This window comes from Copadichromis virginalis, linkage group LG22 (assembly GCF_057382275.1).
Source record: "Copadichromis virginalis isolate Kocher_CV1m ecotype Utaka linkage group LG22, C_Virginalis_male_GT1.1, whole genome shotgun sequence".
Lineage (NCBI taxonomy): Eukaryota > Metazoa > Chordata > Actinopteri > Cichliformes > Cichlidae > Copadichromis > Copadichromis virginalis.
The window spans coordinates 25,632,532-25,654,336 of NC_140638.1; the positions used below are offsets into that span (position 1 = coordinate 25,632,532).

A 21,805-nucleotide genomic window follows, 5' to 3' on the forward strand; every position below is an offset into this window, starting at 1 on the left:
GTACTTTACATCTTATGTTCTCATGGGGCTCGGTGGAGCCCTTGGATATTCTCAGTTAAAGACGCCGAGCTTGATGGTTGGGCGTCTTCTTTACTCGTCGATACCGTGAAAACTGCGTAGGTGTATCACCTACTCGACCTAGTGATCAACGAGTACCGCACCGAAGCATGCAACGGGTGCAAGACCAATCACCCCAGCCAGAGACAACACGAGTGTCTGCGAGTCTTGGTGTCAGGGTCCCTGTGCCTACCCAGTCGGCTCAGTATGGCTACATATGTTTTTCATTTTGTTCCTGCTCTCTCCCTTCCTCTCTTTCCCTCCTCCCTCTGCCAGGGCGGAGCTCACCTGTGGGCTTCTGCCCTTGGTCCATGCACCTGGTCGCCATCACGCACCTGTGGCTCGTTACGAGAGTGTTCCAGCTCCTTTATAAGACGGCAGCTCTGTGTTTCTCGTCGCTGGACCGTTGCCGATCCGCATTCCCTGGACCAACCCCTGTGTTTCCTGAGTGATTGAGTGTGCGAGGAGTGGAGTACGTCATCGTGTTTTCTGTGGAGTGTGGAGAGGAGCGTGAGGAGTGGACGGAGTGCGTGTGGACTTTCAGCGTCTTTTCCCTTTGTGTGTGGACCCCCGGAGCCCGCCTTCCCCCTCACCTCTGTAAATAGATCACCTGGTGTGCTGTAATAAAGATTCTTGTGTTTCCCAACTCAGAGCCTGCGCGTGTGTCCGTTCCATCCCGCTGTGACACTTGGAGGATGACTTTTACGCTGAACATTATTACAGCATCAGGAAAAGACTCCTCATGCCGCGTTTCATTCCTTCCATTCAACGTCTCCTGATCATGTATTCACAGCCACCGAAGGCGCTGTACAGCACCGAGCACCTGAAACACGGACAGTTTGTTGATATTGTAATCAAAAATACAGCCCCGGGGGGGAGGGGGGGCATTTTAAAAACGCACCCTCCCTATTGCGCATGTCCCTAAAAGGTATGGCCTTCCAGATTGCCTCAGTTGTATCGTGAGTGTAATTTCAAATAAAATAAAACTCAGAAGCGTCTGTGTGTTGTATTCTTCTTCTTATTATTATTATTATTATCATTATTATCATTATTGTGATTATGCTTCATTTTTATGTACTGGGGTATCAATGACCCCCACGCTGCCGCAGCAGCTTCTGTGCGTGGCCCCCAAGTGCTACATTTTCTTTCCCGATCCCCTGACGAACCCATTAGAATCGCTCTGGGGCACTCTTCGACCCCAAATGATCGTTCTGGTTTTTTTTTCATTTTCATTCACCTGTCTCTACTGAGGGTGGGGTACTTTGGGACCCCCGGGGTCTGGGGCTGCCCCGAAGAGGAGCACAAGGGTTAAAGCCGGTCAGAGCGGACATGCTCCATTTTGCGTAACTATTTTTAAATCCCGGTAGCACTGCAACCACGTAAGCTAACGCAATAATTTTTTTTACATATGAAACCGGAGGAGTTGTGCTTACATCTTATGCCATCAGCTTGTCCTAGGTCACAGTTTCCTTCCACATATAGCTTTGCAGAAACTGCATAAAAAGCACTTGCAGCAACAAAAACATAATATTCCAGAAACACGCTTTGCCGATCCGATCAGCTGTTTGTAACACTTCCTACGTCCATCAGCGTGAACTGTCGCATGTCCGCCATGACCTGCCCGAAACCGGAAGAGACGTCATTTTGCGGAAATGTAGTTTTTTACGATCGGGGCCTTATGAGCCTATATTTGTGTTTTTAAAAGTTATGTTTGAGTTTATGACTTTCTGTGTCGTTTCTGGGATGCTTAGGACTCATATTGCACTGCTGGAAATAGTTTATTTTGATGCACATGCTGTTATTTTGCAAATTTGCATTATAATATTTATTTTCGTTTTTCCTGCAGTGTATAAAAATTGGTGTATTTCAAAAATAAAACTATGAAGACACTTAAAATAAATTTCCTGTGGTGGGAAACTAGTTTGTGCAACTTTTTTGTATTTACAGTTTTGAGGGAAAAGCCTCTTAAATTTCTCTGACTAGAAATATATGTTAAAAAAACAAAAACAATTTTCAATTTTTTTGTAGTTTATTGCACTTTTTTGCAATTTGTGTAATTACTGTGCACCTAATGCAGACATATTATTAAAGCTTGGGCTATAATGGTTGTATTGATGTATAGCAACTTGAAATGCTCCCAAAAATGGCTCCACAGCATGAAAAAATATAATATAAGCTCTGGCGGACTTGGTTCTATGGTAGGTCTTAAAGGGTTAATTAAGGACACATTTAAATGCCATCTGCGGCTTTGAGGAATCTGTAAAATATTTCCAAGACATAGAAAAATTGGCACATGGTCCGAGAATACTATATTACCAATACTTGAATCTATAGAGTTATTCACTAAGGCTTCAGAAATAAGAAAGTAGTCGATTCTAGTATAAACATTATGAGGCGGAGAGTAAAAGGAATATTCCCTGCCTTCTGGATGCATTGTCCGCCAAATATCATTCAGACCTAAATCTGAGGTCATCTGCCTTATGGCAACTACAGATTTACTCTCTGTGCCTCTCCTAGGAAGTGATCTATCTAGGTCTTGATCCAGTATATGATTAAAATCTCTTCCTACCACTATTTGTGCACCTTCTAATTCCAAAAGATACTGTGACAGGTTGTGAAAAAAGGCGAGTATGTCCGCATTAGGTGCATAGATATTACATAAAATTATTGGTGTGTCCAGTAGTTGTCCATAAACCAATATAAATCTACCTTCCTTATCTGTTATTACTTTTGTTTCAGTAAAGCTAACTGCTTTATGAATCAGAACCGACACTCCCCTACTTTTACCAGTTCCAGGACTGGAAAAGACTTTACCTACCCAGGAACATTTAAGTTTTAAGGCTTCTGACTTACACGTGTGCATTTCTTGAATAAAGGCTATATCAACTCTTGATAACTTTAGATATGTTAATATTTTCTTCCTCTTAATCCCGTTATTCAACCCCTTAACATTCCAGCTGGCTATTTTGATATCTGTGTCTATCCATGTTATATGTTGTCTCCTTGACCTGGAGACAACATATAAGATGACACTGCCATGGACCTCAACCTGCAGGCTTTGTGTTACCCGTCTCTTTATACAGGAGCATGTAGGGGTGGACTGCCTTTTTATTTGATTACCCTTTTCTCATGTTTTTCTTAGTTAGGGAGATAAGACATTGTCATTTGGTTTTATTCTTTTCATAAATAAGTTTTGTACATCCTTTAGATACGGTCCCTTTTGTTTGTTGTTTTGGGGTCCACCCCGAAGCTATAGTTCGCTCCTTTCCTTTGTTAGAATTCAATCACTGTGAAAAAAAATCACCATCAAAATTGTACTGGTTGTGTGATGTGCTGCTTGGGGTCAGACAGGGGTGGATCACCCTCATATTATGGTCTGGCCACCCTTAGAAAGGCCATAACACTAAAATGAAAATTAAAACTAGACTTATAACTGGCTGGTGTCCTTACCAGTGACCTTGGGTCTGAACTGTGGGCTCCTCTTTCCAGGTGTTCGTACTGCCTGAGTGGGACCAAGATGTGCTGTCTTGCCTCTTTTGGGTTTTCTGCATGTTTCTGGCTCAACATGCAAGTATCCACTTCTTGACGTTCGCTGTTGGTTGCAGCCACTTGAGGTTTTTGGGCTCATTTGGGTTCTCAACACTGGGTGACTTTGATGGGAGTGAAAGCATCCTCACAACATAAATCACCACACTACCTGCTTTTGTTTCAGATTTTTTCTTTATCCTTGTTAACATGTTTGGGTACTGGGTTTACCTGTAATGCATTTTGTGCTCCAAAAGCTGTTATTTTGTGCAGCTGTGCTCCAAAAGCTGTTAGCATGACCTTTTTTATCATTAGATTGTGCCACACCAGCACCTGAGAGAAAAGCTTTGAGTTTGATTTTGTGTTTGTGTTTTGCAGGCACTCAGGAGAATAAGTCATGATGTTTCTTGTGTTTGTCATGTTAGTATCTCAGTGCTTGTCAATCACCAGTCAACAGTGTCACCACTGTGAACAACATCCTTCGACTGTTCGAGCCAAAACCTTGGAGAAGTCCCTGCAGCCGCTTCAAAACTCATCACTGAGCTCGATCTCTCTTTTAACACACTGGAGACAACAATGAAAGATGACTTTCTTTCATATGCTGCTTTGACGGCTTTGTTCGTGAATAACAACAGAATCAAAACCATCCATGAAGAGACATTTCACCCGCTGATTAATTTGGAGAAACTGGACTTCCACAAACCAGTTGGAGACTTTGTCTTCTGGATGGTTTCAGAACCTGATTTCTCTCCACTAGTTCAATCTTTTGGGAAACAAATATACAACACTGGGTCCGGGAAACCTTTTCCTGCCACTGAGGAGCTTGAAGACCCTCCATTTTTGAGGAGCTTTCCTTCAGTCTGTCAGTGAAAGGGATTTTGTTGAACCTTGAAACTGCCGTGACCCTGTCCAAAGACCAGCTGGCCACCTGGCCGGGTCAGTCATGGATATTCACAAATACCCCATAGTACTGGTGGAAAAGACATATCGAGGGAAAATCGATGTTCAGACCATGTTCAGTGTGTCGTGACACTTGCACGATGGAAGAACACACCCACTTGTTGGTGCCAGAAGAGCCACTGAGAAATTATTGTTTTAGCTGGCTCATTACAAGTCGATGGCTGCTCACCTGGAGTAGGATAAAACTCTGGAGCGAATAATTGCCCGATTTTACTGGACAGGAAACTGTTTTAGACTTAGAGCTTTTTATTGTCATTGTGCAGTTTCTTGCACAGTGAAATTGGGTAAGTGGAGAGCATAGAGCCGCTGTATCTGTGCGCACCACCATCTTGCATTTTTTGCATGTTTGGCTGGTGTCACTTTTGGACTTTGCTACCTGTAGCTAAACATTTGCTGCTAAATCATTTATTTAAAAGCAGAAGCTGCAACTGATCGAGGGAATATTTGTCTGAAAACTTAAACTGAACTCCAAGGGTACCATTGCTCCAGCTCACCATCTTTACCTGAGTGAATCAGTTTGTTGAACAATCTAAATGATTCAGAAACTTCTGTGACATCAACTTAACTAAGGCTCATTACAAGATTCACAAAACACTGCTGAATACTTTTAATATTTTTTTATTAGTTATTTTTGTTTTTGTTGTTATTTTGATTTTAATAAAACAAAATAAAATAAAGAATTAAATCATTTCTTTGGTTTTTAAATTTAATTTATTTTACAAATAAATTAATAATAATATTAATAATAATAACAACAAATTAGTGCTGTCAGCGTTAACGTCATTTTACCTAATGACGTTAACGCTGACAGCACTAATTTGTTGTTCCCAGAGAGCAAGCCAAACACTGGTCCAGAAAAGGACGATCTCTAGTAGATTTTGTTTTAACCTCCTAGGACCTGGTGTCCACATATGTAGACATAACATTTTGGGTTGTCTAGACCAAAATACAAAATTTTGCTCTTCAAAAACCTGATATCCACTTATGAGGGAGGACATGACACTGCCACTGTTCAATCGAAATTTAAAATGAATGTCCTCATATGTGGATCTCATTCTTTTGAGAAACAAAAAAAAGATAGTCTGAATCTGATGTCTTGGTTTTTACCTTCATCGGGTCCCAATCAACCTAAATGGCACAGAGGAATTAAAAATGCATGCCATGAAAGTTCAGGTCTTAGGAGGTTAAAAATGTCCCTGCTGATGAGACCAGTGAATGTGGGGCAACGGTGGCAAGAAAAAACTCCCTCCTGGAGGAAGAAATCTTGGGAGGACCAGGCTCTCTGGCAGGACCCTCCCTCCTGAGGGCAATACTTACCTATACTTGTCCTCCAGTGTGCGATGGTGGGCTGGGACGACTGCTTTTCCTTCTCAGCATGATGATGACCTTAACTTCCTTCCTTCCTTCCATTTCCTGTTTCAGAACTGAGAATGAAGACAAAACTGGTTAACAAGGTAACAGGACATTTAAAAATTCTCTCACTTCAGGATGAGATGCTGTGTCTTCTTACGTTTCTCTTGTAAAACAGGATGTAGGCCGACTGCTGCTGTTCCTCACAAACTGCAGATCCAGTTGTGTGGAGCACCTGTGCGTCATTATAGGTGAGCCAGCGATCTGATGTAGAGTGCTGACTCTCCTCAGGATGGACAGAACTACAGATGTAGTGTCCTGAAATCACATTAAGACAAATGAATCCAACTTCTGGAAGTCAACTGATTCAAGCAAACAGTGATTTTGACTTAGTGCTTCTTAGAACATCAAAAGCTTTTGTGTGTGAGTCCTTCACTGAAAAGTAGCAAGTTTCATTTTCTGTTTGTCACAAGTCTGTTGTTTTACCTGACTCTGTGCCTCCATAATGACTGATGATGCTGCAAAGACTATAACAGCCACCACCCTGAGAAGGAACAAATCCAAAGAGTGTTAGTTTCATAAAGTCTCACATCAGTGCCATAATTAAGCTGATTTGCTGAGGCTACGTCCACACTAATGCGTTTTCGTTTGAAAACGCATCGTTTTCTCTCCGCTTTGACCTCCCGTCCACACCGAGACGGCGTTTTCCTCAAGGAAAAACACAGCATCTTGAAAACGCTCTCGAAAACGCATACATTTCAAAACGGAGTTGTCCCATCGCAGTGTGGACACTCGAAAACGCAGACTTTCTAAAACGATGACGCATTTTGGTCATGTGATGCAGTCATGTGAGCAATTAAACAAAGATAAGCCGAGTGCATTAGACAGCAGTTGTTTTGATTGCTCTCAACTTTGACAGCCCTAAAAAAGATTAATATCAGTTTGTACATGCTCCGGATAGCTTTTCTTCAAATTCTGTAATTCTCACTCACTTTTGCGCATGCGCAGGACTGGAACGTAAGCGTTTTCGGCCGTTTCAATGCAGACGCACAACTATTTGAAAATGACTGAAAACGCCAGTGTGGACACGGAGTTTTCAAATCTATCCGGGCTAGTGTGGACGTAGCCTGAGACGTTCTGCAGTCTGTTTTTACCTGATTGGATGGCACCACCAAGTCCCTCTGCAGCCTGACGGGGTCATCCACCTTCTTAATCTTGTAGGTTTGTGTAAAGCCAAACCTCTTCAGATGCAAGATCAGAACTCTGGCAGAAAAGAAAAAAAACACAAACAAGGTAGAAAATAAGAAGAATGAGTGTCAAACACAAACAGAAGATGGGAGAAAACGACTGCTCAAGTATTGTCTCGAAGAACTCTGATATTTGATGCGCCACAGTTTGGACACCTGGTCAGTCGATCAATTCTGATGTGACCTTACTCACCTTGGCAGTGTATCAAAAGACGACTTCAGTTCTGAGGCCGTCCCTCCACAATCACAGCGAAATTCTATTTCTTGTTCCTGAACAACAGCACAGAGAAGACAGGCTTTATGGTAGAAAGAAATCTCAACATATGCACACACACATGCACACAAACACTAACAAAAAAGGTGTGTTAAGATCGCTGACACTACAACTCTATTGGAATTTGTGATCTTACCTTCAAGTATGTCTCTAACATGTTTATAATAGACCCCTCTGGAACAAGGTCTAGAGACAAGCTGGTGAATTCCTCTTGCTGTGATGATTGGTGACCGCAGCTACACATTTCAGGAGTAACGTAGTTAAAGTAAAGATCAGGTACGTGGAAAAGAGGTATATGAAAATATTGCAACCAGCTCTGCGTTTCTGAAAGACAGGCTTACCTCTTGCATGTCCTCATGTTTTCCATTTTAAAAATGTGATGGTCTTCTACTGGGCAGCTATAACTTTGGCCCAGGAGAGCTGCGTTCCTCTCCAGGTGAGGTGTGAGCCTTTTGACCTCATCGAGGAATAATGTTAGGAATTCATGAGCGTCCTGAAAGAAAAGCAGAGAGATTTAAAACAGTACATCAAAATCAGAAGGTAAAGCAAAAAACGAAATGTCCAAATAGCTGACGCACTTTCTGTGCACTGCCGGTGTATTCAGGAGCTTGACTGCTGAATGCCTTCTTAAAAGCTCTTAGGTGGTGATCTTTAAGGCCATAATCTGTTGACTCGTGACAGTCCCTGACATCAATAAGCCTTCTGTAGAAAGGAAGGGTAAACAGACATTTCTGCTGTTAGATCTCTTTGTTCTTCAGGTTTTTGAAGAAAGTAGAAGGTTGACGTAGCGCACCTTAAGAGCTGAGCTTCTGGATCTGTGCTCCACAAAACCCCCTGACGCCTGATGTCTCTTATGAACTCCTCAATGTTGAGGAGGCTCTGCAGGCAGGAGTTCATGTAGCAGGTGTTTCCGATGTTTGGAAACCTGACACACACGCGCAACGTTTACAGTATCAGTGTAAAATAATTCATTTTCTCCACTTTGACAAAGTGAGTCTTTGTGCACCACGTGTACTCACCCGAAGCAGTCTATAGTCCCAGTTTGACTTTCTATTTTTTTCCCACCGCATGCTACACTGCTCCAAAAAGGTAAAAACACAAACACAAAATTAGGAAAGATGTCAAGATTCTGAGCAGTGTATGCGCATGTATGCATGAGCTTTGAAGTTGAAACATTTTGGAGGACGTCCAAAAGTAGTAAAAAAGATGTAAATACACAAGGTGGAAGAAAAATGCCAATAAAAGGGAAATAAAACAGCTCCAACTAAACCACTGCTATAAATATCTCCAGCAGCATTAAAGAGCGGCGCATTTCTTTACCTCTGATGAGACGTAGAAGGAATTTCCTTCTCTGCCACGTTTTGTTTGTGTAATTTCTGTTTAGAAACAAGAAAAGCAACATCAGTAATGGCATAAAACAAACATACCAAGGGAGTCTCTCCATGAAAAGTGTCCAGTTAGAAAATTTGGTATTATTTCATATTATTTATCACTTTAGTGAGCTGTCAGCTCATGAAGCAGATATATAGGAATATCTTTAAATAAATTAAAAACAATTTATTCATGCTTTAAATTGAGTTTTAAAGTTTGTCCTATGAAATACAAAATCCTTCATTTGGTTCTGATCAAAATTCAGTTTTTACAGAAATCATCCATCAAGCTTCATTAAAAGATTCAAAAATGCTTATTTACCATAAAAAATATTTACAGAAACATCCTGCAAGTCTCTTCAAACTTACCTTTCTGTGAAAAAAAAAACCTTTAAACATCTTTGAACTTAATTTGAGGACATGGATGTGCTAAATTGCTCTTAATTCTTCGCATTTAACTGTGGTGAGTAAATGCTTGATGACAGTGACTCTTTCCATAAAACATACCTTCCAGAATTTAAAAAGAAACCAGCGACACTTTTTTTGTGTCTTCACAGTGTTGCTCTCTGCCTCTGCATCGCTGTCAGTTTGCTGCAGAGGACGAACAAACATAAGTTTATTAAAAAAGTAAAGTCACTTTAAATTAACAAGTGCAATTTAAAGAGAATGTGCATTTCATATGTTTCGTGTAAAAGCAAACCGAGGAACAGCAGAGGTGTCTCCATTTTCTCTTCTTCTTTTGACCATTTTCAGCAACACAAGCATCCGGGATGCTGATGAGGACAAAAGTGTAAATGTTATTTTTCAAAGTGGAAATTTTTAACAAGGAGTACATGCTGGAGATTGCAGATAAAAATTAATAACTGTAATGGAACAAAATCATGTATTTTGTACATTTACACTCTACATTTTCAAACGCTAATCTCTGAATCAATAGAAATTATAGACAAGACTAGAAGTAGTAAAAAAGATGTAAATACAAAACACCAATAAAAGGGAAATAAAAGAGCTCCAACTAAACCACTGCTATAAATATCTCCAGCAGCATTAAAGAGCGGCGCATTTCTTTACCTCTGATGAGACGTAGAAGGAATTTCCTTCTCTGCCACGTTTTGTTTGTGTGATTTCTGTTTAGAAACAAGAAAAGCAACATCAGTAATGGCATAAAACAAAGTATATGGTAAGAAAATACAATATCCTTCATTTGGATTCAAAATTCAGTTTTTACAGAAAAAGAAGCTTCCTTAAAAGTTTCAAAAATGCTTATTTACCATAAGAAAACATTCAGAGAAATGTGCTGCGAGTCTCTTCAAACTTACCTTTCTGTGAAAAAGAAGTTTAAACATCTTTGGACTTGATGTGATCGCAGCCAAAATCTCCTCAGCTTTGCAAAAGTTCAACTGAAAACAAGCAGTCAAAGGTTGTATATTTATAAACTTTCAGCATAGAACGTTCATACCCTGAACAGCAAACATCAGCATTATGATGTATGGGGCTCATTTGCATATTTTGGAATGTATGCTCATTTGAACTGTATGGTGCTCGTCTCCAAGCAACTGCTACAAAAACAGGTCAAGTCAAGTGGCTTTTATTGTCATTTTAACCACGTGCAGAGGTACTGTACAGAGTGAAATGAGACCGCGTTCCTCCGAGACCCTGGTGCTATATATGACATATACGGACAAACCCAGGACTACATAAAGTGCAGTGTGCATAAATTGCAAAAATAAACAAGACAAAACAGTGCAAAACTAGACAGAACAGGACGATACAGACACAAGACAATGGAAATGTGCAAAATGCTGAGTATTGTGCAAAAGTAACTTGGTGTCTGTACGTATGTGTATGAGTGTGAGATACTGCAGATAAGTGCTTGGTAGTGACATGTGTGAAGGTGTGCGTGTGCCAGTGCAGTCACTGAGTGTTCAGGGGTCTGACGGCTTGTGGGAAGAAACTTTTCCGTAGTTTGGTAGCGAGGGCCCGGATGTTCTGGGACCTCTTTCCAGAAGGCAGCAGGGTGAAGAGTGTGTTTGAAGGCTGTGTGGGGTCCTCCAGCAAGCGGGTGTTATAAGGAGGGGAGAGGGACTCCAATGATCTTCTCAGCTGCTCTCACAATCCGTTGTAGGGTACTGCGATCTAATACGCTGCAGTTACCATACCAGACAGTGATGCAGCTACTTAGGATGCTCTTGTTAGTCCCACTGTAAAAGGTGGTGAGAATGGATGGTGGGAGATGGGCTTTCCTCAGCTTCTGCTTGAAGTAGAGACGCTGCTGGGCCTTCTTGGTTATGGAGCTGGTGTTGAGGGAGCAGGAGAGGTTCTCCGCCAGGTGGACACCAAGAAATCTGGTGCTCTTGACGACCTCCACAGAGGATCCATTCATGTTAAGTGGGCAGTGATCCCACTGTGCTCTCCTGAAGTCAACAATCTCTTTTGTTTTGTCCACGTTCACAGACAGGTTGTTGACTCTACACCTCTACAGATGGCCCGCAGTGCAACCCTTCAGCTTCCTACTAGATTCACCTATATACAAATTTAAAGACCTAGGAGACTTACTTCTCGTCACAGAGTTGTAGCATTCACAAGATTTTCAGAAAACTTGAACTCAAGGTCAAGGTCACTGATATTCAAACTGACCCCAGAACTTTAGTAGATGCACCAATGGTATCAATTCAAAATCCTACGCTTCTCGTTCCATTTTTATTTCACTATCTGTAACTAAGACAAATAAACAGTATTTGGGACACAAGTCACTATTAAAGTGGTTAGTGAGACTCCACATCTGATAACAGTATAACACACTGCTTATTTATGTAAAATTGTCATCAATAAATGTGTTCAAAACAGAAGCTACACTGGCTTTAAAAGTTTTTGTTAACTCTGACTACCTGTCTGCTCTTACCTGTTTCTTTTGCTCTCTGCTGTCTTCATCCTCCATCCAACTCTACATTGTATTGTTAGGGATGACATGATGAAACTGAAGGGTGTCTGGGCACCGAAAAAAGAAAAGAAGAGAGATTGGATTAGGCTGCAGCTGGCGTGCCATTCTCTCACTTCAGGATGAGATGCTGTGTCTTCTTACGTTAATCTTGTAAAACAGGATGTAGGCTGAGTGCTGCTGTTCCTCACAAGCTGCAGATCTAGTTGTGTGCAGCACCTGTGCGTCATTATAGGTGAGCCAAGGATGTAGAGTGTGGACTCTCCTTGGGACGGACAGAATTACAGATGCAGCAGCTGTTTCCGATGTATGGAAACCTGACACACAAACAAAAGTTTACAGTATCAGTGTAAAATAATTCATTTTGTCCAGGTTGAGAAGGTGAGATTTGGTCCTTGTGCACCACGTGTACTCACCTGAAGCTGTCTGTAGTCTGAATTTTATTTTCCATTATTTATCCACCGCCCAAATGTTTCACTGCGCTACTGCAAAAAGGTAAAAACACAAACACACAATTAGACACTGAGCACTGGATGTGCATGCATGCATGAGCTTTGAAGTTTAAACTTTTTTTTATCATCAACAATTTTTATTTATTTCATTTTAAACTTCAATAACAGAGCTTAAGGATAACTACATAAATAAATAGTTTAAAAAACAAACAAACAAAAACAAAACAACAACAACAAAGAAAAAAAAGGGAAGTTATCCTATTCTTTCTTCGCACACCAATTCCCACACCACCACTCTGTCATTACTCCTCTGTTCTTCAAGTTACAGAAAGCCAGCTTGTAAAGGGGGACCAAATACAATCATATTGATGCAATTTGTCTAATAAACCATAAGTCACTTTTTCGTAAGACGCCAACTTAGCCATTGTCTTTAGCCACTCTTCATAGGGAGGGGGGGTTCTTTTTCCGCCAATGTCTTAGCAGGACCCGTTTGGCCGTAGTAAGAGCCAAAATAATCCATCTTTTTGTATAACTGGAAAAATCTACAGGGAGTGCAGAATTATTAGGCAAGTTGTATTTCTGAGGAATAATTTTATTATTGAACAACAACCATGTTCTCAATGAACCCAAAAAACTCATTAATATCAAAGCTGAATGTTTTTGGAAGTAGTTTTTGTTTTTAGTTTGAGCTATTTTAGGGGGATATCTGTGTGTGCAGGTGACTATTACTGTGCATAATTATTAGGCAACTTAACAAAAAACAAATATATACCCATTTCAATTATTTATTTTTACCAGTGAAACCAATATAACATCTCCACATTCACAAATATACATTTCTGACATTCAAAAACAAAACAACAACAAATCAGCGACCAATATAGCCACCTTTCTTTGCAAGGACACTCAAAAGCCTGCCATCCATGGATTCTGTCAGTGTTTTGATCTGTTCACCATCAACATTGCGTGCAGCAGCAACCACAGCCTCCCAGACACTGTTCAGAGAGGTGTACTGTTTTCCCTCCTTGTAAATGGCTGTAGCTCAGGTGGCAGAGCAGGGCCCTGTTTCAGGAAGCCGGTTTAGTGGAAAAACTGAGTAAGTATACCCTGAGTTAACGAAAACTCTGGGTTTTCGGTTTCACAAAGCGAGTTCAGCTGAAGCCTGAGTGAGTCACTATGACGACACACGCCGTGAAGCTAACCTGCCCCCTAGCAGGTTTACTACAACTAACCCTGACTGTCTCCGCCCCTTTGTCGGAAACCTGACAGTAGGAAGTGTCAGACATGGCGTGTCCCTTCCTTGAAGAGCCAGTAGATCGTGAAGCCCAAATTCTCCGCAGAGCTCTCCGCCGGGAGAGAGTGATCAGAGCGCGTTTGGACATTTTATCATTTCCTGATGATTGTCTGTGCGAACGTTACCGTTTTTCAGCACAATCTATAAGTTATTTGGATAACATCCTCAGGCCATATATTACGCATGTGACACATCGCGGACATTCTCTCAGTTCTGTACATATTATTTGTATTGCACTTCGGTTTTTTGCAAACGGGAGCTTTCTGTATAATATTGGTGATGCTGAGCACGTTTCCAAGGCTACCGTCTGTCGGGCAGTCAGGAATGTTACAGTTGCACTGAAACGTCTCCTGTACTCGTCTGTGGTGTTCCCCGGTCACAGACCCACAAGATTTATCAAAGAGGGATGCCACAAAATTGCAGGTATCAGGATGACCAAAACTTAATGTATGATGTGGTGATACTTGGACTACTACTTAAATTTTACATTTATTTTCAGGGTTCCCAGGCGTGATTGGCTGTACAGATGGCACTCACATTCCAATCATTGCTCCTTCAGTAAATGAAGGAGACTATGTGAACAGGAAGTCTTTCCACAGCATTAATGTACAGGTACATAGTTCCCTGTAGCATTTCAAACTAACAAATTATTTCATTATAGTAATGGATGCTAATTTGTGTTCTCTGCACTGTGAAGATCATATGTGATGCTGCCAACATTATGACAAATGTGGAAGCCAAGTGGCCAGGCTCTGTCCATGACTCACAAATATTCCGTGAATGTACACTGAGCACAAAATTTGGACATGGTGAGTTGAAAATACTTTAAAATATATAAAGACCAATTGCTTCAGGGACATTTGAACTGAAGTGTATCCTTCTGTCTTAGGAGAGTTCACTGGCTACTTGCTTGGTGATAGGGGGTATCCATGTTTACCCTATTTGCTTACCCCTTACCCTGACCCTGAACCGGGCCCACAGCAGCGATATAATCTGGCTAATTGCAGGACAAGAGCCAGAATTGAAATGACTATCGGAATGCTTAAGGCCCGGTTCCAGTGCCTGCAAAGACTCAGGGTCACCCCAGAAAGGGCATGTGACATTATTGTGGCATGTGTGATTCTTCACAACATTGCCACAATTAGAGGAGAACACTGTCCTTCTGAACCAAACAGCAGTGATCCAAACCATGAACATCCTGACCCTCCCACGGACATACAAGATGGAAGCGCAGTCAGAGACACCATATGTCACAATCATTTCTTTTGACCCATCACCTCAACATGTTGAAAGAAGAATAAACAGATTTTTTGTTCAACTGGCTTTATTGGTCGCCTGTATTTCCTGTACACAAAGTATTAAAAGATGTAAACCTCATAAAGTGTCTCTGTTGCTTCCTCCTCTGTAACAGCTGTCAATGTTTCTTCATTATTTTCCTGTAGTAAAGAAATAAACAACATTGCTGTTCTACTGTAAACTCATATAATCTGTGGAGTATTACTCACAACTGCATGTTGGTCTGGCTCAACAGGAGGCTGCACCAGATGCAGTACACCATCACCATCAACTGATAGAATATGAGGTTTATACAGGTCACTTATAACTTACAAGGGACCAAATGGCAATTAACAAACATACCAATCACCTTACACTTCATTGTCATTATGCTCTCAAAGACAACCAAGACTGAGGGAAGGCAAAATCAGTCGGAAAATAACTTCACTACAAAATAATCCATTATGGTAAAGAGTTTATCAAATGAATGAGCAGCACTGCAAAGGTGACTGTGAAGAAAGGATGTATACACATCATGTATTATTTTGAATTTACCCCTTATGTCGGCACTTGTGTCTTGCGGGGTTATTGACTCAGAGGATGTCCCCGCAGAGATGCCTTCAGCCACAGGGCGCCCACTGTTTTGGCTGAGGGCCAACTGCTCAGCCTCTGTGAGTGGTGGTGGTGGAGGACCCCCACCTGTTTTTCGGGCCTCCGCTTTTTTTCTGTTGGCTATAACGGGCCACATTTGAGCATACAGAGTAAGCAAATATGTACTTGTAATGTGCTCAGATAATTTCAATAAGTGCTTACAGAAAGAAAATTAATGTAGCCTCTAACTGCAATTGATTTACATGGGACAAACAGACCAAGCACTGTGGCTCATAATACAATTACACCTTACCTGTTTGGACTATATTTTTATATTTCATTTTTACTTGCTGCCAGGAACGTTTGGGGCCTGTTGGGTTGCACCTGCGCTCACATCACGTCACAAAATAAAATGTATAAAATAACAAATAAAATAACATATGATAAAATAACGTGTTAAATGGGTGGAAATCCCTAGATCAATGTTTATATTAACACTCACGCATTGACTCTGTCGGCTATGTTTTGCCATGCATGCTCACTTTCTTTTGCAGCTGTGGCTGCGTTACTTTTTTCCGCGGAATTTGTATGTTATCGGCATATGCTGCCATCAGAATTTCGGCCTCAAGCGCTGTAAAATACATTGACCGCACCTTCTTTCCCTCCGTCTCCATGGTGACTCGCTTAATCTGTGCTCCGCTTATCAGGGCTTTATGTATCCTCGTCCTGCGCGCTTCACTTGGGGTTAAAGCAACTCCGCGTTGACTGAACTAATTGTTATCATCCTTTCTGAAACCGAATATTCCGAGTTGGACAGTTCGGGGTTACTCAACCCTGAGTATCGTTTTTCACTCTGAGTTTTCTAAACCGGCTTCCTGAAACAGGGCCCAGGTCAGCCACTAATCAGAAGGTCGGTGGTTCGATCCCAGGCTGCATCCTGGCTGCATGCCAAATATCCTTGGGCAAGATACTAACCCCATGTTTGCCTACTGGTGGTGGTCAGAGGGCCCGGTGGCGCCAGTGTCCGGCAGCCTTGCCTCTGTCAGTGCGCCCCAGGGCAGCTGTGGCTACAATGTAGCTTGCCCTCGCCAGTGTGTGAATGGGTGAATGACTGAATGTAGTGTGAAGCGCTTTGGGGTCCTTAGGGACTAGAAAAGCGCTATACAAATGCAGGCCATTTACCATAAATCTCACATTTGATGATGGACCACAGGTTCTCAATGGGGTTCAGATCAGGTGAACAAGGTGGCCATGTCATTAGTTTTTCTTCTTTTATACCCTTTCTTGCCAGCCACGCTGTGGAGTACTTGGACGCGTGTGATGGAGCATTGTCCTGCATGGAAATCATGTTTTTCTTGAAGGATGCAGACTTCTTCCTGTACCACTGCTTGAAGAAGGTGTCTTCCAGAAACTGGCAGTAGGACTGGGAGTTGAGCTTGACTCCATCCTCAACCCGAAAAGGCCCCACAAGCTCATCTTTGATGATACCAGCCCAAACCAGTACTCCACCTCCACCTTGCTGGCGTCTGAGTCGGACTGGAGCTCTCTGCCCTTTACCAATCCAGCCACGGGCCCATCCATCTGGCCCATGTTAAGGTTCAAATATTGAGGAAGGAGAGTAAACACAACCATGGTCCAGAAGAGCTTGGTCAGACAATTGATTTTAATGAATACACGCGTGGGAAGACCAGTTCCGTTCGCAGACAGGGCTGATCTCCGACTTAAAGCATAAACAGATTTTTTATACCATCAGGGCTTGAACTTACTGACGCCCCCCTCATCAAGACTCACTCTCATGTCATCAGTCCATAAAACCTTAGAAAAATCAATCTTGAGATGTTTCTTGGCCCAGTCTTGACGTTTCAGCTTGTGTGTCTTGTTCAGTGGTGGTCGTCTTTCAGCTTTTCTTACCTTGGCCATGTCTCTGAGTATTGCACACCTTGTGCTTTTGGGCACTCCAGTGATGTTGCAGCTCTGAAATATGGCCAAACTGGTGGCAAGTGGCATCTTGGCAGCTGCACGCTTGACTTTTCTCAGTTCATGGGCAGTTATTTTGCGCCTTGGTTTTTCCACACGCTTCTTGCGACCCTGTTGACTATTTTGAATGAAACGCTTGATTGTTCGATGATCACGCTTCAGAAGCTTTGCAATTTTGAGACTGCTGCATCCCTCTGCAAGATATCTCACTATTTTTGACTTTTCTGAGCCTGTCAAGTTCTTCTTTTGACCCATTTTGCCAAAGGAAAGGACGTTGCCTAATAATTATGCACACCTGATATAGGGTGTTGATGTCATTAGACCACACCCCTTCTCATTACAGAGATGCACATCACCTAATATGCTTAATTGGTAGTAGGCTTTCGAGCCTATACAGCTTGGAGTAAGACAACATGCATGAAGAGGATGATGTGGACAAAATACTCATTTGCCTAATAATTCTGCACTCCCTGTACATCAGAAATTTCTGTGGTTATACCAAGTATGGACTGTTTTGGTGAGATAACAAATCTCCTTTTTAAAACACTGAAAATTACCTCCATTATATTTTCCCACCAATCCCGAAGTGCCGAACAGCTCCATAAGATATGTAAAATCAAAGCATTTTGACCATCACATCTCCAACATTCGTCCGTAGAGGCCAGGTTCCATTTATACAATTGTTGCGGTGTTCGATGCCACCTATGGATTATCTTAAATTGAATCAATCTACTGCCTGTTTCTTTATACATAGTATTAATATTTTGAAAACATGAATCCCATTCAACTGAAGATATGTCCAATGCCATGCCCTGGGCCCAGTAGCCCTTAACTTTAAGGAGAGGGTCAGCTGACCGTTCTTGCAATAAGTGATAAATCTTAGAGGTAATGCCTTTACCCAAGGATGATCTTGAGAGCAGGACTTCCACAGGGCTGCCCACAGGACAACTCAAAGGGGTTCCCAGCCACTTCGATAATGAACTATGTATTTGGACATATCTCCAGAATTGATTACGCTGCAACTTATATAACTCCACAATTTTATCAAAGCTTAAAAAACATTTAGTACCACAGTCAAATAAATCTGATACATTAAGGATGCCTGCTTTACGGCACTGTAACCAGTCAACCGATGTCCCTCCAATTAAAATTATTTTATTACTCCATAAGGTTGCCGAAGGTGATTTAATAAAGTCCCAGCGACCTGCCCTATGTAATTTAAACCACAATATCTTTGCAATTATAGGATGGGTAGTTTTATGACTGGTATCAAACAGCTCCCTCCAAGGAGAAATACCGCCATTAACTTCCGTCTCTATATGGGACCAGATGGGTTTAACTGGTGCAGTAGGTAACCAAGCTCTAAGTTGTTTCACGTTCATCACCCAATAATACCATTGGAAATTAGGCAATGAAAAACCTCCTTGTTTTGCACTCGCTTGAAGTTTCTTAATACTTAAACGATGTGGTGAGCTATCCCAAAGAAACTGCCGCATTAAAAAGTCTAGATCTTTGAAATACTTATCTGGAATGTGTAATGGAATATTAGATAAAATATAAAAGATCATGGGTGCAGTCATCATCTTAATACAACTAATTTTACCCCATATTGTGAGACACACTCTGGACCATCTACCAAATTCCATTTTTATCCTTTCAAACATTGGCTCCATATTTGCTGGAACCATCTTAGTGTAATCCGAGGTAATTTGTATCCCCAAATACCTCAAACCATTCACGGACCACAGAAACTCCCTGTCACGGCGAGTGAGATAAGCCGTATAAAAATAATAAATGAGGATCCAATCGCAGGCAGTAGTGGAGGAGTGAAGGTGGTTTATTGGACACGAAATAAATATAGACAAACAGCAAATGGAGCACAAACTAAACTAGACTGGAGACAACTAAACTACTGAATACGAACCGGAACTCAAACATGAAGCAAGGTGGACGACGGTACAAGATGGTGACGGCAGGGAACACACGGATGAAACATGGTAGAAAACACAGACAGACCAGCAACTACAATGACAGAGGACACGACTTAAATACACACAGAGAAACACAGGGGAATTACACACAGGTGGTGGACACAGCTGGGAATAATCAACAAGACGAGACAGAGGTAAAACTGAACACACTCACATGGGACGCAGACCTTCACAATAAAACAGGAAACGAGAACACTACACCAAGACGCAGACCTGACACAGAGACAGACAGAATGACACATGGAACTAGGGCTGAACGATTATGGAAAATAATCTAATTGCGATTTTTTGCCCCAATATTGCGATGCGATATGCGATTATTTTTTAAGGTCTTTGTCTTCTGTATTATTAAACAAAGACAAGCAATACATCATATAGTATGGCCAATACTATATTACATTAATTTTAAACTGTTCTTTCCTGGAAGACAGACCTCTGTTATGATGACATGAGGTGATGCATGAATTGATGACTGACATTTTTATTTAACTTCTTCAATCACAACAGTATATTTGAACATACACAATAGTTTATTTTTAGCTTACAAACATCTGAGCATAAAGTGCTGACAAGGAACCCTGGTGTAAACATTAAAATGAAAGTCAGTACAATGTGCAGATTGCAGAAATATACATAAAAAAAAACAGTGGCTTTACCACACTCAGTTTTTCGACAAACTACTAGACAGTCATTCAATTAAAAAATAATATTAAATAAATAAAACTAATAAATAAAAAATACACACATCTTACTGATCTCTGCAGTCAGTAACATTACACATAAAGTGCAAACATAATAGCAATTGTATAAACACACACACAAACACGCCTTTAAAGTTTAAAGGCGTGAAATTGGACGGTCTAGCCTTCTGATTAGCTAATCAGAATCTGATTAGCGTCACCGCTGTCTCGGTGGAGTTTAATAAACTCGGCCGTCTGCTTCTTGCTATCTAAAATATAACCAGACACTGGTGTAAATTCTCGACTGTCTCATACTTCTGTTTAATAAGTTTTCTGTTTGACGTTTAGTCAGCTGTGTGAAAACCAAGGAGGAACCCACCCGGGGGATTAATAAAGTTTTATTTTATCTAATCTAATAACTTTAATCTCAGCCAAACCGATTTACTCACGAACAAACAAAACACTGAAAAAAGCCCAACAATAACATTTTTAGGTTGTCTAAGTGACTTATATATTACGTTTAACCCGAGCAGCGAAACTCCGCGGTGATCTGAAAATGATGTGCCGGGAGTTGTGCCGTTCTCGGCCGCATCAGTAATCCTCGAGCTCCCGGCTAGCTGTCGAGCTGGTGGGTAGCAGACGCCTCTGAAAACGTCGAAGCACTTTTGCAAATATGGGATATCTTGATAAACCGAGCAGATATTTGATGTTTACACAACTACTTTCTCGCCTGAAAATATGTTAAAAGTTTATTTTGTGACCCTGAAAGATTAGTATGAGTAATTTTAAAACTTAGTAGCGGCCGCCATTGCTGGAAACTGGAGTTTGGCTGGGCCGCGCTATGAATTCTGGGATATGGTAGTAATTTGGACAGCCTTCGGCGCGTCGCTGTGACGTAATCGGTCTACAAATGCGGCCTCAGGAGGATGCAGCCCATGAATTTGGACATGTCCAGAGTATAATCGCAGCCTTTGCGGTTAGAAAATTGCACTTGATCATGTCGCGATATTATCGCAAATGCGATATCGTTCAGCCCTACATGGAACCTGAACTAAACTAAACGTGAGATACAACCGAGAACAAATCCTTAAACATGAATAAACAGAAACATAGAATTCTAATAATAATAATAATAATAATAATAATAATAATAGGTCAGCACGGTGGCACGGTGGTTAGCACTGTTGCCGCACAGCAAGAAGGTCCTGAGTTCAATTCCAACATCAGGCCGGGGTCTTTCTGTGTGGAGTTTGCATGTTCTCCCCGTGTTTGCGTGGGTTCTCTCCGGGTACTCCGGCTTCCTCCCACCGTCCAAAGACATGCAGCTTGTGGGGATAGGTTAATTGGATAATCCAAATTGTCACTAGGTGTGAATGTGCGAATGAATGTGAGTGCGAATGGTTGTCTGTCCCTGTGTGTTGGCCCTGCGACAGACTGGCGACCTGTCCAGGGTGTACCCCGCCTCTCGCCCTATGACAGCTGGGATAGGCTCCAGCGCCCCCCGCGACCCTGAAAAGGATAAGCGGAAGCGAATGGATGGATGGATGGATGGAATAATAATAATAATAATAATAATAATAATAATACTCATAACGCCCAAAACCACAACAAACATTCAAAAATAAACTAATCAATCAAAACTCAAAATACTGGGTCGAAACTGACCCAGAACCATGACAGTACCCCCCCCCCCACCCCACCTCCAAGGGCTGGCCCCCGACAGCCCCAAACAAAAAGACAGCAACAAAACAGAGCACCAGACCAGGGTGGGTGGAGGGGGTCAAGGAAGGAGGGTACGAAACCAAAAACAAGGGGCTGAAGCCC

General features: G+C 41.6%; 1 protein-coding gene and 2 long non-coding RNA genes across 3 annotated transcripts; 1 reads left to right on the forward strand and 2 right to left on the reverse strand.

Annotated features, from left to right (window-relative positions):
- Positions 1–5,318: 5,318 nt before the first annotated feature.
- Positions 5,319–8,786, reverse strand: LOC146683460 (ubiquitin carboxyl-terminal hydrolase 37-like). The gene is made up of 11 exons (XM_085445201.1): positions 8,734–8,786; positions 8,433–8,489; positions 8,207–8,338; positions 7,992–8,115; positions 7,755–7,906; positions 7,550–7,649; positions 7,333–7,409; positions 7,047–7,155; positions 6,379–6,436; positions 6,053–6,210; positions 5,319–5,966 (listed from the first exon to the last, which is right to left on the reverse strand). The coding sequence occupies exons 3-11, from the start codon at positions 8,308–8,310 to the stop codon at positions 5,961–5,963; spliced, it is 888 nt and encodes a 295-aa protein (XP_085301327.1). The 5' UTR covers positions 8,311–8,338; positions 8,433–8,489; positions 8,734–8,786; the 3' UTR covers positions 5,319–5,960.
- Positions 8,787–10,108: 1,322 nt separating this feature from the next.
- Positions 10,109–11,981, reverse strand: LOC146683461 (uncharacterized). The gene is made up of 3 exons (XR_014917373.1): positions 11,866–11,981; positions 11,686–11,771; positions 10,109–10,183 (listed from the first exon to the last, which is right to left on the reverse strand). It is a non-coding gene; the product is annotated as an uncharacterized LOC146683461 (long non-coding RNA).
- Positions 11,982–13,234: 1,253 nt separating this feature from the next.
- LOC146683462 (uncharacterized) lies at positions 13,235–14,790 on the forward strand. Its single transcript, XR_014917372.1, has 2 exons — positions 13,235–14,079; positions 14,165–14,790. It is a non-coding gene; the product is annotated as an uncharacterized LOC146683462 (long non-coding RNA).
- Positions 14,791–21,805: the final 7,015 nt, after the last annotated feature.

What these genes read in the sequence shown, in the direction of transcription:
- LOC146683460 (XM_085445201.1), bottom strand. Translation starts at nt 8,310, where the DNA reads ATGAACTCCTGCCTGCAGAGCCTCCTCAACATTGAGGAGTTCATAAGA. An exon ending in TGTTAGAGACATACTTGAAG is followed by an intron (nt 7,410 to 7,549) that starts GTAAGATCACAA and finishes GCTGTTGTTCAG; the next exon opens with GAACAAGAAATAGAATTTCG. An exon ending in TCTTTTGATACACTGCCAAG is followed by an intron (nt 7,156 to 7,332) that starts GTGAGTAAGGTC and finishes CTTTTCTGCCAG; the next exon opens with AGTTCTGATCTTGCATCTGA.